The sequence below is a fragment of the Stegodyphus dumicola genome, chromosome 9 (assembly GCF_044657685.1).
Source record: "Stegodyphus dumicola isolate Sdum_Otavi_A_Nest chromosome 9, ASM4465768v1".
NCBI lineage: Eukaryota > Metazoa > Arthropoda > Arachnida > Araneae > Eresidae > Stegodyphus > Stegodyphus dumicola.
The window spans coordinates 126,081,258-126,098,352 of NC_140776.1; the positions used below are offsets into that span (position 1 = coordinate 126,081,258).

The window sequence follows — 17,095 nt, forward strand, 5'->3', positions numbered from 1 at the left end:
GACCGAGCAGAGTCGGGAGCTGTACTCTGATGCTTTGTAGTGAAGCTGTCTCCACCGTTATTGCCTTACAGTGTGAGGGCTGTGTCGCTGAACGTGTCAGCGTGTTTATAACAGTTCGACGACTGTAAAAGTGCTTTGGAGCTGTCCTGATAAATATTGGTAAATAAAGTGTGTTTCGATACTTCATCAAGTGTCGTCATTATTCACTTCAAATCCACACGAACTCCGTACGAACGTGAACGAAGAAAATAACGTAACAACTGGTGTCAGAAAAGAAAAACGCAACAACTTCTTCCGGTATGCTCAATCGTTCGTTCATTTTTTACATGATATGAATCACATTAATGAAATCCACGTAGGTTAGTGGGTTGGATACGCCTGATGTAATGATATTTTGAGCTCCTTAGTTTAAAGGACCCTATATAATTCCCTACTAAAATCCTTCATCCATTTGAGGATTTGGCCCCGAAACTTTGAAAAGGCAGTGGGAAAAATATTTTCTTGATTGTGCTTCCTGAATGCCCTTTTCATTTTGCACTTGCATTATTTTCCTTCTTGACTTAAGGATCTAGATATTTTTCAAGGTATAAGCAATTGTATGTAATTAGGTATTAGGAAAAATATTGTTGAATAGGTATATGTATATATATAAATTTTATTTATATATATAGTATATATATAATCAAGAGATAATCATTAAATCAAAAATAGTGGCAAACTGTCTAACAGAAAGACTATAAATCAAAATTGAAACAAAAGCCAAGCAATATAATAATATAATAACAATAAAATATAGCAAAACATTTGAAGAGTTTTTGGTCTTTTTCAAGAAGCAGTCGTAAAATTTTCAACAGAGTCATGCCATATCAAAGAATATTCAACTTTTGGTTTTTATGCTTTTATTAGTATATAATTTTGTTATATTTTTTGTTCCAGTTTTGATTCATGTTCTTCTTGTTAGATAGTTAGTGACAATTATTGATTTAATTATTATTTCTTCATTATTTAACTAACATTGCGACGTATTGTGCGACTTCAATAATTAATAATCTAAATTATGAAATTCCTAAAATCTCTTTTATATATATATGTAATAAATTTGGTAGCTGTAATAGATTGGACTTAGATGGTTTACTGCGTTTTGATATCTTGGATAGGCTTTATTGAATAGATAGAATGTTGAAATTTGCAGACAGGCGTAACCGTCAATTCAACAAATTTTATTGTTGGTTAAAGCAATTCTGGATGCCTCGGTATGTGATTCATATCATTATGGGAGCAATATGCAACATAGAATTTTGTAAGTTTAGCTCATTGTAATATAATGGATGATACAGAGAAGAGAGTGGCGACATGTTACTTTGGAGGCAAGCAAGGAAGGGCCTAGTTATCCAGTATGGAGGCTTAATTTAACAGGAGAAAAGTTTCGATTTGGAAATTTTGAGTTTAAGTTCAGAATTAGCTATATCATCACCGTCATGTAAAGAATAAGAAGGGGAAATATGTGGATTATGTGAGATAAAAATAAACAAATAAATATTATTATTTAAAGCAGCAATAGCTCTTTGGTTCTTCATTTGAATGTGGGTATTTCCCCGCTATATTCGAAAAATAGTTATTACTCATAAAAACTTTCTCTAGACTGTGTCATTTCTAGATTAATCCATATCATATGACTTTTACATAACGCTCTGATGGAAACAACTTACTTAAGCCTTCAGCCAAAAATAATTTTAGAGCTTTTAATTATTCATTCAAATGGTACTGAAACCTAAATTAAACAATTATGAACTAAGATTTCATCCTGAATACAATGCACTTCGCTTCTGCTATTCGGCCTAAAGATTGCTACTGCTCTGCTTTCTTCTTACTGCAACAATATAAAAAATGTAAGTTTTTCTGAAACGACATGAAAATTTTGCCAAGCTTTGTAGCCTCAAAATGTTTAAATAAAAGAAAAGCAGTATTTTTTAAATCTACTATGACTGCTGCTGAATAAATCTGCTACATCTGTGATTACTGCTTCATGCTTCCATATCATGCGACGCTCCAAATCATATATATATATAAGATTGAATTAATTAATTGAAATTTCAACGAAATCGAAATAAAATTTTGTTTATTATATTTATAAAGATAACTTTGAATTAACATGCATTAAAGCGACGGTGTCGGAGGACACTTTACTCAAGAAAAAATGTTTCACTACTACTTAATATAGCAAAGAAATGTTTTTACTACTACTAAATTTGGCAATAATATCTCAAGATTTCTAAAAAATTCTTTAACTTAACGAAACTGCTACGTTTATAATAAATTCTTTATAGTCCTTCACTTTAATTCATCTCACTGTAATCTCACTAATAGGATTAAACTCAACTTACAAGTTTGGCTTAAACTCAAACTACCAGTTTGGCATCATACTTCTTACTTGAGTGAGTAAAAGACGAAACACCTTCGCATTTATTAATTATTGTTAATTGAACGGGAGTTGTTTTGTTCCCCTTGAAAAGTCAACCAATTTCCAATCAATGACGATAATGACTTAGTTTATTGATTAATTTTCATTTTCAAAGTGTCCATTTCTAGTTTTCATGGTTCAAGTTTCTTTTTAAAAGTTCAAGTTCTTTCTTGCTGGATTTAATTTCAATGCTTTTGGATTACTTCATTCAGATATAATTCTACTAATTTTATATTAGGAGATATTATATTCAATATTGCTTTAGGAAATAAATAAATAAATAAATATGTATATATTTACGTAATGAATAAAAACAAAGTAAAAATTTGTTATTTTTTATCATTAATCATTATTTTTCATTTTTGGTATACTCTGGTTTTGAGACTTTTCATGCAATTACTCACTGTGCTTATCGATATTATTTCTAATGGTTTGTTGTTTTGAATATTGGATGGATTTATATGATTTATTTCGATTTTACATTGTTCATGTATGTCATTCAACAATGTACATATTTATCCAGCCTGACCTGCTGAAGGATTTGGGAAATCTTCCTGCGAAAGCTGATGCTTCAGATGTATAAAATTTAAATTCAGGAATTTACGTCAGGATTTTACAGGTTGACTATGCTCTATTACCTCCATATTATAAATATTACTTTTGAAAAAAAAATAAACATGTAAATACTATACAAAACTGAATGTGTTCAAGATTGCTACATTCCATCCTTTCGCTGCCAAACCCATTAAGCGACGGCCTTCTAGTCACGGTGGCTGTATGATCAGCCATCCTTGGCGGTGTCCGCAGAAGAATTCCTGTGTTTAAATGCATGCATGCATGGCCGAACACAGAAGATGTAAAATTTATTATATATATATAGTAAGATAAAAAATATGAAAGCGAACTTCTAAATTTAATTCACTATAACCTTATCTCTCTGTATTAGAAACAGCACAAATTAATTATGCGTTCTTACGTAACCCTTAATTCAGATATCGCTTGCCCAATCAAAATAATTGTCAACCAAAGCTAACTCAAACTGAAACTGACTCCCTCCCTTCTTCCTCTGCATTACTACTGCGACTCTGTCTCTCTTCTCGCTTATGCTTTCATGCTGTTCAGACGCTGTTGCAATCATGCCATAGTATCAAAACTGTAAATGTTCTTTAATAGGCAGGAGTAGAACGTCAAGGGAATTGTCGCCCCCATTCTGAATTTAAATAAATATGGAATGTAATTCAGCTCGACTGTTTATTCTTCAAAATGGATGGACGCTCTAAGCTTCAAGTAGCTACGCAATCAGCATTCCCACGCATCTACGTCTTAGTGTTCCTACATCAATGCTTCAAATATCTTGCGCATCTCAATTTAGAAATTCAAAGAATTTTGGATTTAGAAGTATCTAACAGTATTGTTTTTACTTAAAGAATAATTATGTAAGTAACGCTATTCCTTCAAGTGTGGTCTTTCCTCATTAAAGAATTTATTTTTATAGAAGTTAGTAGCAATCTCCTAAGACATGAAACTGATATTATTTTATCTCCGTATACTCAAATTTTATTCACATTTTAAGTAGCTTTCCTTCAAATTCAGTCAGTTGAAATTTTTATAGTATGTACATCCAAAGCTGAGAGGAGAGAAGAAAAAGGAATATGCTTCCTTTATTGAAGTTTCTTAGCCATTTAATTTTATTTTTACCTTTAGCTAAAAAATTGAGAAGAAAACTGAAGGGAAGAGTAGAGAAGAAGACTTAGGCAACAATTCAACATTTGAAGTTTTTTGGTCAAAAGGGATGACTCTTCATTTAACGTTCATAATTCAGACAAATTTTTTTCTTTCGAATTAGATATTTGCTTCTTTTAATGAATAAGACTTATTATACTCGTAATGAATTTAGTTTATTTCAGTGGCAACAGCTGAATAATAATAATCGTTATCGTTTCATAGAATCTAAACGTGATTGGTCGAATCTTCTGAGCACAAACAGCGTTTGTTGATACTTGCGTAGTTGGTCACCATTTTGAGTGCAAGTTGTTGACGAGTAAATTGTCCTCGCTAAAGCTGAAAGTTAGATTCAAAGTATTTACTACACTTAAGTATTCTCGTTATGGGCGACTAAATGTACTTTAAATTATAGGTAACAAACATATAGCAAATGCGAAATTTGGGAATAGGGTGTGGTCACATGATTTCCAACAGCCAATGGGAACGTAGATTTCACTAGTTCTCTTATAAAGCTAAGATCTCGTACATGAGCGTAGCCATTACTTTCAACGCGAGTGCATTGCTGATCGTCAATTCAAATCCATTCTGATTATGCGTGCGAAGTGTCATCTAAAGCTGTCGGAATGCATGCTGTTAGTTCGGATCTGAAAGAGGAGGTATTATTTGATATTTTCATTCGTCCCATGGTTCTAAGTTTTATTTTATAGCTATTAAACAAACTCATAGGTTACTTGTTGGTTGAGATCTGTCAGTGGAGTTTCATTTGCAGAGGAAAAACTTGATATAAATATGGCTACTACATAGCTTAAATATATATCTCGTATTTAAAATGTGAAGAAGAAATTGCAAAATACTAACTTATTGTTCGTTGCATATCTAGTTACTTTCGATACACACTTGTATAGGTACTATTAAATATCTTAAAAAGTTTCGAACATTTTATGATTTTTCGATAAAAGTAATGTTTTCCACACGCAAAGTTACTCTCGGCACATAAATTCATAAACTATATTGATCTACATATAGGCCTTGTACGATGTGTTTTCACGCCTCTCTGTGCTGAGAGAGCCGAGAAAAATGGCGCTAACTCCTGCTGTATGAGTAATCCTAAACTGAGATGGCGCTGTGTTAAAACCGTTAGAAAACAATGCATTTGGCGTGATTGCCGGCGGTGAGGTAGAAATGCAATTGCAACCTTGCTTCAGTGCTTACGTAGCGTTATTACATTTATTTTAATTGTATACCAAATCATTTATATATTGCTGTTCCATGTGAAATTGCTGTGATTATAACTTGCATGCTTCTAAGCTGTGATTATAACTTGCATGCATAATTTGTAGCCGCTTTCCTTAACTTGGCCTGATGATCGTGGAGTCATATTTTAAAAGTGATGTTTCTGTAAGTTGTCATTTTCCAAGCATATAATCCATTTCTGAATAAATTTCATTTAAATATTTTTGCTTGTTTCACACTTTGCTCGCGCTATAATATCTATGTGCGTAGACAATTTTTTAATAACATGGAACACACATTATCCCCGATCACGAGGATGTTAGGTAAAGAGCATTCTGTTTTGCAACTGTATTAACTGTAGAAAAAAGCTAAATCGAGATAAATTTTATGTTTAGAAACCAATTTTTAAGTGACAAATTTAAAATAATGAAATTATACTCTGAATTTTTAAAATCACTTTTAAGGCATGACATAGTACCTATAATAATTTTATGTGTTGCTGTATTCTGAACAAGATCATGTGCACTAAATCTGATATGCAAATAATTAAAAATAGCATTTTATAACATATATCTCATTTTAGTATAATTTAGTAGTTAGTATAATGAAAATTTGTGGTAATATCATTATAAACTCCTGCTCATTCATTAAATAGTATTTTTTTAAAATTAGAATTATGTTCAGTTTTTGATAAATTATCCAAAATTTCATTTCAGTAAACATAAGTCTAGTTTTCCATATTAATTGTGGTTATCTATTATTTGATATAATGTGTAAATTTTATGTTTATTAGATTGCTAGTAACCATATTGAAGCATAGTTAAAAAAAATTGCTAAATAATTATCTATCATTTAAGTTTTTTACCATTGGGTGAGATTTAACTCTTTTTATAGTGCTGTACTTAAATATTAATGTTGGCGTTTGCGAGAATTTACTGAGAGCGTATTCTTGATGTGTTATTGATGTTCTTTGTATTTAACAATTTAGGTAATTTAAATGTAATAACTATGTGCTTAATACCATTGAGAATTAATGTAATTTAAATGAATGTTTTTAGTATAATATTTGGTGGTCTTAAGTTGTAGGAATGATTTTTGATGAAAATATTTTGAACTTGTTCATTAATGATGTTCGCAAATCAATATCAAAGTGAAATAAATTGCTGACGATACTTGTCCGAATGTGTGTGAAAAGATACTGTATGCAGTTTTCATGGATTTTTCCTGTTTATAATGTAAATATGAGTCAGTTTCTCTTGAAAGTCTTTCATAAGTTCATCCTTTCTCATCAACAATTTAATGTACTGTATCTTCTCATGTATTCTTCTTGCATTTTTTAGTGCCAGATTCTGAAAATTTTAAGAATATTAGTGTTACTTTCTTCTTCCTTGGTGTATTCAGAGAATGGGCTTCATTAAATCTTAAAATAGATTCATCCATGTAGTGATCGTTTTTGTCTTGCTAATAAAAGCAAACATTTGCAAAGACCCTGCCGAACCTTTTCCTTCAAACTCTTGAAGTTTATGGCAGCTTAACACACATGTGAAGCGAACACAAATTGACATTCAGTCAGCGATTTCTCCGAGTCAACTGCGCATTCAGTTTCTCTAATTATTTATGAATAATTTCAGGCCTAAATATGTAGCAGAGACAACAGCAAGAATGGTTGGCGTTCAGGTTACAAGGAAGTAGACATGAAGTTATCTTATTGGACATGTTACTGTATATGCTGCCCAGCCGGTAGAGTGGTTAGTGATCTTGACTGCCGTAATGATGGGCCCCCCGTTCGAATCCTGGAGGAGGCATGGTTGTAACTGTCCGTCCCCTCATATGAGACAGCGGTGGCCACTTATTAAGTGTTTCCATAATGAAATGGCCACGACTTCTGCCCCTTGTAGTCGCACAATGCTAATTAATGGCTATTAAAGTGCCTGACCATTTTAAAAAATATAAGTGTATTCATGTTGGACTAGATATTATTCTTTTAAAGAAATAATATTGTGATAGTTATGTGTAGTTTAACCATGTCTTCTTTTCATTTGTTATGTTTTTACTGTAATCTCATCCTCCAGAAATTTATTTATTTGCATAATGTTCCCCTCTCAATTTTCAGATGATAAGATTAGTGAAAAATTGAGTGGTTGGAAATATGGTGTATGTCTAGAACTTACCTGCTCATGTTTTCCTCTTTAGAATCTGAAACATTCAGAGTCCATTGGTTGTGTTTTCTATCCTATTTGCCACATTCAAGTAAAGAATATTGAAAATCTTACAGATTATTTAAAATTAAAATATTACAGGATTTTATATTTCAGAAAAACAAGAGTTTACCATTTTAAAATGTCAGTAATATCCCATGAAATTTATGAATTTCTTGGTATGATGACATGTAACTTCAAATGTCTGCCTCTCATTGGAGATTTTCACTGGAGTTTTAAGGATTCAGTGTGTATACGGAGCTCTTGTTTTCTTCATAATTTGCTCACACCAGTTCCTCATCATTTTTCTTATTTTGTGGTACCCGTCTGATTATTTCATCATCATCTTTGAGTGCGAAATGGACAGAAAATTTTCGACATCTACCCAAGCCTGCACCTAAATCCAAGATGTCGTTAAACATGCTTTAAAAATAAGAGAATCTTCATCACTCGACTCGGCAATCTATGAGTATGATCATAGACCACAGTTTGTCTTAATAGTGACAAAAAAAGTGTTGTTTATATTTTTGTACGTTGGTGTCTTTCAGTGTGAATTGTGTGTGAAAATCATGAACAGTACCTTTAAATTTCCCACATTCATGCATAGAAAGGGATTGGCAATTCATCTTCACTTTCTGGGTAACTTCGTGGTTCTTTGGTTAGATGAAGCTTGTTATGTTAGGTGAAAGAAATGTAGCGCAAATATTTTCTAAATTTAAATCTTAATATTAACCTGTTACTTTTTTAAAAATCTCTTGGGCCTAAATTTTGGATATTTAATTTAGATCTTCAAAAAATGCAGTTGGTATTACCAGTTAATTTTGTACCAATAATGAGGTTTTGCTGTAGTTCTGATGTAACACAATCTACTTGCAGACAGTTTTTTTGGTAAAAAAATCATATAGTAATTACATATTAATGCCTTGTAGATACTGTTTGGTTTACAAATATTAATAAAAAGCATTTATTAGGAATTAGAAATTGCAAAAACTATATGACCAGTATTCATTTTTACAGACACTGTTCAGTGAAATCTGAATTAAATATAAAGCATGTAAATCCACATATATGGATTATGATATTTAGTGTATGATATAACTTATATGGGATATATGCAACTGAAACATGTACACTGCTCAAAAAAAAAATGGGACAGTCCTATATCTCCCGATCTACTGGGCTGATTGACAAAATTCAAATTGCGTTCTTCATGTCTCAAAAGCGCGACTTAGGATATATATTAGATTTATATATAGCATTATTCTAATATAGGTATTTTGACACAAAATCGGACTTTTTCTGAAATAACATACCAATTTTTTTACATATTTCGATTCTACAGCTCAAATTACGCCTAAATATGAAATTTTGTAAAATTTGGAACGAAATTTACGGAGAAATTCACAAATTTATGTTGGCACTTTTTGTTCAGTTTGCGCCAAGTATAGTTCACTTGGCGAACTTCTTAATCTATGGCAACCTAGTTTCCTTTCCCGTTAGAGGAAAAAAAGTCACCATCATTCCTTTTTTCCAAATAATATTCTTTATATTATATTTTTTATTATAACTGTTATTATTTTAAGTATTTTTTTCTTTTTCGAATTTCATTTTAATTATTTAAGATGCGTGGTTTTTTTTTTTTTTTTTTTTTCCGAATAACTGTTTTAAAAATTTCTATTTACCTATTCGAACTGCGTAAATAAAGGTGCAGTGTTTATTTTTTTTTTTCAAATAGTTTTCTTTATATATATTTTTTATCATAGTTATTATTTTAGGAAATTTTTATATTTTTATTTTAATTGTTTGTGTTGCATTGCCTCTTCAGATAATTGTTTTAAAATTTTCTATTTGTTCCTTCGAACTGAGCATTTTAAATATTTTAATCAATATAAATTTTCCAGAATTTGATTTTATTTATTTAAATTGCGTTTCTTTTGGAAGAATACTTTGTAACCCAGACTATGATGCGTTTGAAAACTGCATATATTAAAAGAGAAAATACAGTAAAGCACAGTTAACACGCCTTTCAATGTTCCATTCAGAAAAGATATATATAAATAAGAGATATGTATAACCGACATTTTAACTTAGGATGACTTGCATAAACTGGTTTAAACAGTTTTATCATTGTGCTCATTGCTTTACCCAATTTTATCCTACATTTGGTTTCTTAAAATGTTATTGATATTTTAGTGACATATTTTATTTTTGAAATCGCAAGAATCAAATATCATAAGATTAAAAGGTTTTAAATTAAAAAAAAAATATAAATACTAAATTTTACGCAAAAATTTATTTTTTCTTCTTTTTTTCTTCAGGCATTCTACTTTATTTTTGCTCTTTTTCTTTAGGCATTCTGCAAGTGTATTAAAAAGCATCCAACTTTTCGAAATATCTTGGTATTTCTGACAATTATTTTAAATAAAGTTATCGCCTTCCATTTCATAAAGGCCCACAAACAGCAGAGCGGTAGAGAATCGTTGAACACTGGTAGTTCACTCTGGGGTTCGAATCTCGGTAAACGGGCTGGTTGCATGTTCGTGGATTTTTCTCATGTGTACCGTGTATGCCAGCTGGTTTCTCTTAGAAAGTTCTTCACGAAGTATTTGGTCAGAGCCTTTATCAGTCTTTAGAGGCTTTATCAGTCATTTTGAAGGTATGAGATGAAAGGAAAGTCTGGTTTCATCAAGAGGTTTTGGTTTATTTAATTATGACAAAGCACACTAGAGCTATCTGCCTAAGGGGAGGGATGCCTTCGTGGAGGACTTTCTAAGGGAAACAGGCTCGAATATACGTTACACATGGGGAAAACCACGAAAACGCCCATGCAGACAGCCCGTTCGCGGGATTCGAACCTCGGACCGAACTACCAGTGTTCAGCGACTTTACCGTTCGGCCCCTGTTTCATCAGGAGGAAAAAAAACGTATTTAGGTGAAATCTACATACATCACTGGATAAACTCCTGAATCTTCAAATAATTCGACTGAGAAAATCATGGGATTCTCCATTTATGATACGATATGATGTTCTATAACGTAAGTTAAATTTATACAACCATATAGTCTACAACCAGTGGCTCTTCACTTTAATCTGTAATGATATCGTTCTTGTCTATTCTGTTAACACAAGCTGAATTGATGGTATTTGCTAGTGTACACGTCCAAGTGTTTTCTCTTTGAACACCTAAATTCTTTGAAGTATCCTGAAAGTATATTCAAAAGTGTCCAACCTTTTGAAACATCTTGGTATGTCTGACAGCCAAATTTCTCTGCAAATTTTTGCTTACTTTTCTCCCTAATTTTCTTCTTTCCTTCTACAGTTATTTTCAGTGCTCACACAAGAAAATTAAGATTTTTCGATTGCTAGACTTCCATAAATTTTGCATTCTTGTCAATTTTTTAAAATATCAATTACATGAATTGCGTGTCAGCTGAAGACAGCTTTTCATTTTCTAGTCATTTTAACTATAAGTAAAGTTTAAATCCAAGCCCAAAGGATAAATATTTTAATTAAAAGATTTTTACTAAATGACAAAGAAATAAAACAGTCCAGCAGGGTTTATTCTGTACCACCGAGTGACCCGATTCTTATATCGGCTGAAGCAATCTAAATCATATTAAAGACCATGTTTTTTTATACAATCTGTAACACGAGAGAAAAATTAGCTTCTTAAAACATTCTTTCTAAGAGGATTGATATAAAATATTATATTTAAATATATATATTTTTAAAGCTGGGACTTGAACCAAACTGTCAGACTTTTAAAGATTAATTTACATGATGGTTATAATTAAAGTTCCAAATTGAAATGGTCATAAAAGGAAAACTACCGGACCAAATGTTATCAAACTTGGGAATCGTGTAAAGGAGGTTATGGGAATTTATTCTCCACGGGGGAAAAAAAAAGAGTTTAAAAACTCACCGCCAGTGGAAGTGTCTGTTTAAAATGTGTTTAATAGTTTCCGAAACGTGTTACAAAGCATGTTCAATGTAGCGTCCAGCATTTTCCGAGAGCAAGTTAAATCCTGTTACTGCATTCTCAACAGCAGTTCTTAGCATATCAGGAGAAATGTTACGGACATTTTTCATTTCTGCCAAATTGTTTAGATTATCACCATAAACAGTGCTTTTGAGATAACTCCATAGACAAAAGTCACAGAGGTTGAGGTCTGGTGGGAAGAGGGGAAGTGTTGGCTTATAAGACGTTCATTCGTGAAATGTTGCCTAAGTAACTGTGCGACACACATGAGGTGGGGCCCAGCCTTGCATAAAAATCTTAGTACCTAAAATTCCATGTTACTGCAGTTCATGTGTCACGAAAGATTTTAACATTGACTCTAAGTGAGCTGCAATCACAGTAGTCCAGCTGTCGCCTGCTCTTCAGAGAAAAATGGTTCAGTTATAAAACTAGCTGTCATTCAACACTAAACGGTGTGGAATGACTGCTATGCAATCGAATGCAGTAAGAGAATGCAATGGAACTAGGTAGATAACATGAGAGATTTCTTTGGCCCAAATCGATTAAAAGCGTTTCGAATCAGTATCTTCATGTTTTAAGGCCGAATTCAGGCTTCAAAAATTACAAATTAGCGATCTGTAAGAAAATGATTTCCAGATTGCACGCACTTGTGCTAGTGATTTGCGATCTCACATTTTCTAATCACTAATTCGTGGTTTTCACGGACGAATTTCTCACTTACACGGATGGCGCACTCGACTTTTATCGAATTTAACTCTTTTAAATGGTAATTTGCCTACTTCAAAGTTTCTTAAGGGTATGCAACATATTAAACCCGTGTAACAAAAGGTTAAGTTAGATTCCGACCCATATTTCGTTTAACAATATTGCATACAGCGCCATTTCCCCCCTGGTGGTGAGGTTTCAAACTTCCTTTTTTTTTTTTGCGGAAAATAAATTCCCATGACCTCCTTTACACGATTACCAAGTTTGATAACATTTGGTCCAGTAGTTTTCCTTTTATGACCGTTTCAATGTGGAACTTTAATTATAACTACTCTGTATATTAAATTTTAATTTGAAGCTATACGTTATATGTATACCATGCGTAATTTTTTCGCTTTTATGGAAAAATAAAGAATCGAAGCAAATATACTTAGGATAATGGACCAAAACTGAAAAAATATCCCCTCCCTCCGAAAATCAAATATTGAAACTTCGACCTTGAATTTATTGGGTTATTGAAATATTTAATTTGACTTATCTTCTAAGTCCTAATTCCGACAACAATTCCGTCAAAAATTTCGAATTACTGAAGCTGAATGAATCCAGTGATGTATGTGGATGTCACCTAAAGACGTTTTTTTTTTTCCTCCTGATGAAACAGCGGCCGAGCGGTAAATCGCTGAACACTGGTAGTTCGGTCCGAGGTTCGAATCCCGTGAACGGGCTGTCTGCATGGGCGTTTTCGTGGTTTTCCCCCTATGTAACGTGTATATGAGCCAGTTTTCCTTAGAAAGTCCTCCACGAAGGCATCCCTCCCTTTAGGCAGATAGCCCTCGTGTGCTTTGCCATAATTAAATAATCCAAGCCAATACAATCCAATCCTTAATTAAATATAATTGATTTGTAAATTCTACTGGAACTGACGGTAGGAATTGAAGTGCAAATAAATAATATCGTGTGCAATCTTGATTAATATAAAATTAAAAGTATTTGCACAGAAAAATATTTGCATTCAGACAGAAATTTTTTTGAAATATTTGCAATTACTTTTTAAGAAGGATTTATTAATAACCGTGATAATTACTTATTATATTACTGATGATTAGGATTCTGTTCTTGACAATTACAGTTTAAATTAGAATTTTAAGGATATAATGAAAATACGCTACGCACAAAAATACATTTTAGGATAAAAAATGAGTTAATTTTTTATGTTTTAAAATTTTTTGAATTCATTTAATAAATATCGTATCCTCGTTGTTAATTGAATCCAGAATGTTGGGTGTTGTTTATATAATTATTCTTACTTGTCCACAGAATCTGCTGATTTATCCAGCCATTAAGTAGCTGCAGATCATTTCTACATAACCATTGAACTTCCATTAATTCAATCTCTAGAGGGTTTATATCATAATTTGACTTTTATAAAAATGATTATTCTAAATCTTATGTTTCTATAAAAATATATTGTGCTTTAAAAATGTGGATGATAGTATCAGCCGCTCTTTGAGCCACTTCAAAAGCAACAGTTTGTTTAGAAATAAATTATGCAGTTAATGTCATAAAATTCAAATAAACATCAAACGAAAATTCTCAGTTTAAAACAATTCGATTTAAACGAAGTAATGTAGCAGACGATAAAACGCCGAAGGTAAAAATTTACTCATAAATTTATTTATGACATATTTTTGACATATGTAAAAATTTATGACATATTTATTTATTTATTTATTTTAAAAAAGATAGAGAGAAATAAAAAAAATAGTTAAAAATTTGAATAATATCATTGATAATTTAAAAAAATAGCTTTTCATTTAGTATTAATAAATATTTCTTACGCATCATTGAGGGAAAAAATGTCATATAATTAATTCTCCATAAAATTTTACTTGAAATTTAAGGTTAAAAATAGCTGTGGCAATTCAGTGTAACAAAAATCCATAGACGACATTTGGCGTTATTATCGCTCCAAAAAAAGATGCCAAATTTCAAAACGTGAAAATATGTAAATTCGTGTATATCTTAGAAAATTTTGAATAAAAAAGTCTAATTTTTTTCAGATATGCTTAAAAATACACCTACTTTAAGATGATGGTAAAAATTTTATAGGTTATAATTCAAAATTTTTTTCGAAAAATTTATAAAAATTATTTAAAAATAGAAATTTAAAAAATAAAACACAAAAAATGGGTAAATTTTATTTGGATTGAACCTAAATTTCGAAATGTGAGAGAAAAAATCAAAAAAGTTTAATAAAAAAAGAGATATTAATAAATATTTACCAAATTCAATTAACATTGAGGAGCTAAAATTTTGAGAGCTAATATTTTAAAAACTACTGGTACGATTTTTACAAAACTTGGTATTCTGGCATAATTTGAGTCGTAGAATCGAAATATGGAAAAAAAGTGGTATGTTATTTCAGAAAAAGTCCGATTTTGTGTCAAAATACCTATGTTAGAATAGTGCTATATCTAAATCTAATATATATCCTAAGTTGCGCTTTCGAGACATGAAGAACGCAATTTGAATTTCGTGAATCGCCCCAGTAGAACGAGAGATATAGCACTGTCCCATTTTTTTTTTTTTGAGCAGTGTACATGGGTTGATTACTGTCTTGCATATACTTGAAGATACACTGAAAGCATGACACTTTTATCAAATATTGGTCTATTTCACAGTTGCACCTGTTATTTATTTGGATTTATATCTAAAACACACCATGATATTTTAGATATAAATGCTTATGTAGGATAACAGAAATGATCATCTGTGTAAAAAGAAATTCATAATAATGCTTCATAGTTCTATTGTTTATCTGGGGGTGGAGTAAAAAATAAAACCCAATATACTGTTGAACTAGGCTTTAAATCCCAGCTGATTCATTTGTGGAAGAATCATATCCAGGAAGACCAGTGCTCTGCTGTTTTATCCATTGCTCAAAGAACTGAAGTTCTAGGAAACATATTTCCTCAAAAACATTTTGGTACAGTAAAAGTGCAACTGTCAGTCATTCAAGTAACCAGAATATTTTCAAATTTTAGAAACCTTTTTTTTTTTACATAAAATTAAACAGAGATTTGTATCTTCTTCTAAAGTTCAAATAGTATTACAATAATAATCACATAAAAACTCTTTCCAAATAATGCAATAACAGCTAAGCATGATGTAATGCTTTGTATTTAATTTTTGATTTTAAGTAAGTTTAATTTTTGTAAAAAATGAGGGCACTTGCATGTTATTTCATTGTTTTGAAATAGAAATGAAATAATCATAACAACCAAAAAATAAAATATATGTAAAACACTTAATGTCCTAAATTAAGTGCTTAACATAGGATATGTTGATTTGTTTTATTTAGGATATGCTAATTTGTTTTGTTTGAAATTAGAAATAAGATTTGGTTTGAGATTATTTTGCCATCTGAAATTTATATTTTTAGTACCGAGTTCATTGCTAAAAAAATGTAATAACATAATTTCTAATTTTTCATGACTCTTTTCAATTTTCAGATTGAAGTGAATCCCAGGTGTGGTTTACTGATTTCCTAATGCCTTATGAAGCATGGGTGCCATTCAAGATGAAAACGAAAACAAAAACGTAAGTTTTGTGGTTAATTTTATTATGAGTTCATTAACGATTAAATTTTTTTAAAAACCTTTTTTTTTTTTTTTTTTTTTTTTTAAAGTGGCCACTCCACTTGCCTTTGGCAACATTGAATTTGCATGTTATAGATTGAGCAATTAAGTTTGCTGACTGTGGTAGTCACTTTAACAGGGAAGCATTTTAGCTTTATAGACAAGATGCTAATATCTTATGTTATTTTCCAGAACACCAGCGGTAACGTAATGCCCAAGTACGTGGAACCAGTAATAGAGCCTGTGAATGGCATTGTTCAGCCTCCTGTTATTCCACCTCCCGATAAACCACATAGGAATACCAATCAGTTACATTTTCTGCTGAAGACAGTCATGAAGGCAGTTTGGAAACATCAATTTGCCTGGCCTTTTTACCAACCGGTGGATGCTGTGAAATTAAATATTCCGGTAAGTATTTTATTCTGAAATTTAAACTCTATTTATTATGTAATAAAGTATGAGTAAAATCTAGAAGACTTTCATTTTAGTGCAAAAGCAAACTTAGCTTGATTTTTCTTTCTTTAAAGTAGGACTGTTGCAATTTTTTAAAATTAAATTTCAAAGGCTACTGAAATAATGTTTCAGATGAAATTTTGTTCATATTAATAAATCATATTATTTAAACTGGTGATACAGACTAGAAGACACTAGAGATAACTAACTGTAAAATTTTATTTTAAGCTAGCTGTAAAAAAGTGAAACCTTCCAATTAATGGAATTTGTGAACAAATGGGAAGAAGTGGTAATAAATGAAATTAGCATAACAGAAGATTTTCATTGTGATGACATTGTCCCAATTATCAGTCAACTAACGGACAACAAAGTGTGTAGTATGGTTCTAAATCCAGGGAATATCATTAACAATAGTGAAGAGAGTGACAGAGAGGTTATTGAGAAGGGGGGATGAATGAATGATAATTTAGTAGGAATTCTTGACATAGTAATTACAGGACTTGAAGTGCTAATCACTCCTGTGCAATTCTAAAGGAAGTAGCCATTCAGAATTAGTACTAAATTGCACTACTTGGCTGTTCGATGGGAGTACCAAGAAAAATTTTAAAAAAATAGGCTGTGTGAGATGCATTGTTACAATAAAAGTAAAGTTACCAAAACAGTTGTTTATCTCCATAGTTGACAACAAGTTCTCCAAAGTCA

The 17,095-nt window shown here is 31.3% G+C and overlaps 1 protein-coding gene across 3 annotated transcripts in view; it reads left to right on the forward strand.

Annotated features, from left to right (window-relative positions):
• The first annotated feature begins 4,480 nt into the window (after positions 1-4,480).
• The window catches only part of fs(1)h (female sterile (1) homeotic), a 107,088-nt gene continuing 94,473 nt past the window's right edge, over positions 4,481-17,095 (forward strand). Inside the window, exons 1-3 of one of the 3 annotated variants that reach the window (XM_085824069.1) lie at positions 4,481-4,842; positions 15,815-15,902; positions 16,133-16,348. In XM_085824069.1, coding sequence (XP_085680195.1) covers positions 15,867-15,902; positions 16,133-16,348 — 252 coding nt within the window. In that variant the 5' untranslated portion in view covers positions 4,481-4,842; positions 15,815-15,866. Of the gene's footprint in view, positions 4,843-5,347; positions 5,585-15,814; positions 15,903-16,132; positions 16,349-17,095 lie in introns of those variants that run through there. The other 2 variants (XM_085824071.1, XM_085824070.1) reach the window with 2 other exon arrangements.